Below are 1623 nucleotides of genomic sequence, written 5' to 3'. Positions count from 1 at the left end.
CCCCCCCCTCTCTCTCTCTCTTCCCTCATCTTCCACTCTCACATATAGTTAAGCCAACCCGATACTCTTCTTACACTGCTTATCCCATTTTCACTGCTACGACTACCATCTTCGACGATTATCTCGCAATATGACCTACCAACGTCAAAGTCTCGGATCGACCTGGGAAGGATTTACTATCCTTCCCTTCTCCAATTCTGGCTTTGTTCCCGAGGGGTTAGGTTTTCGCATGTACGCCCATGACAGTCTCCCGCAGGAGCGAATTAGCACCCTAGACGTCGGTATTGGTCATCCAAGCCGAGAGGACCAAGGACCGCGACGAGGGGAAACCATTGAAGATAGTCGCTATAGGAAGCCTTGGCCTCACTGCGCCGATTACATTGACGGAGACCGATCGTTTCTAGCAGCATGCGACATGGTTGCCTGTGTGCTATATGGGTATTGGCGGTTGCTAGAGAAGAAGATCCAGGCCGAAGGGCTAGAGAAGCTTGTGGACGAGCAAGAGGAGGGGTTTCACAACGATACAACACGCAAGGATAGCACTCGCTTGTATAATAAGCAAGAGTGCCATAAGTACATTTCACTGGAGAATCTGGGTAGGCACCTTGAGATCATTCCGGAGGAGGAATTCGTGTACGACCGCAAAGAAGAACTCTTCTTTGACGTCACTAGTCCCGGATTCCAGCGATTTTATCGGCAAACTATTCGGAACCTTGGGCAGGCCAATTGCGTGCGTGTGGTACTTCACTTCGGACCTCGACAAGTCACTTTCCCCTCTGAGGCTCGGATACTACTCGGATGCCACCGAGTTATGGAAATGGCAGCCTGCTTCCCTAGCAATACGAAGGTGGATATTGTGCTGCGAGGAGAGTTATGCACATACGAGGTTGGGAATGAGCTATTCCCTCCTCATGGACGTTGGGGCTTAAGTGGCTTCAAAGTCCCTCCAACGTACCTCGACGATCTTATCCGAGAGGTTATCTACGATGAAGTTAGTACCAAGGAACTGCATCCAATTACCCAGCAGTTCATATCGTTTCTAGACAGGAAGCAGGGGGGTTCATGGCCTGATCTTCTTGAGCTAGATTGGGTCCCCTATAGGGAGCAGGTCGTCATTGATAAGGGCCGCTACCTGGGTATGCGGCCGAAGCATGCTGTAGTAATAGAGCAAATTATGAGGGAGAACTCTAACGTTATACACCCTACCTATGTAGCTAGTCATCATCGGGTTGGTGTTCGTCTAGAGAGGGTTAGTATTGTCGATGGACAGACAAAGTGGGACTAGGTTAGTGTGGTAGCTAAAGGTAGGATTTTGTGAGTTACTATAGGCATACTTAGTGTATCATAAGTAGAAAGAATATAAAATTTAAACTAGGTACTCTACATAGAAGAGAGAGGGTTTCTAAGAAGGTTTATCGAGTCCACCCCTAGCTAGAGCGATACTCTTATTAGCATATAAGTGTGACGATACCTAGCTCAGCTCTACCTAGGCCACCACGTGCTTAAAAAGGTACAGTATACTATATTAGTAGTATCTAGAGCTAAATAGTATATACGTATAATAATAAGTATATTATTATAAGAACGATAATAGTAATAGAGAAGAGAGGGGGGGGGGGGGGG

At 47.3% G+C, this 1623-nt stretch overlaps 1 protein-coding gene across 1 annotated transcript; it reads left to right on the top strand.

Moving 5' to 3' along the window:
* Nucleotides 1-130: 130 nt before the first annotated feature.
* COCVIDRAFT_21150 (hypothetical protein) lies at nt 131-1285 on the top strand (the record flags this gene model as incomplete). The annotated part of the gene is made up of 1 exon (XM_014694885.1): nt 131-1285. The coding sequence occupies one exon, from the start codon at nt 131-133 to the stop codon at nt 1283-1285; it is 1155 nt and encodes a 384-aa protein (XP_014550371.1).
* Nucleotides 1286-1623: the final 338 nt, after the last annotated feature.

Source organism: Bipolaris victoriae (genome assembly GCF_000527765.1).
Source record: "Bipolaris victoriae FI3 unplaced genomic scaffold scaffold_197, whole genome shotgun sequence".
NCBI classification, from domain to species: domain Eukaryota; kingdom Fungi; phylum Ascomycota; class Dothideomycetes; order Pleosporales; family Pleosporaceae; genus Bipolaris; species Bipolaris victoriae.
This window is presented reverse-complemented; position numbering and strand designations above follow the sequence as displayed.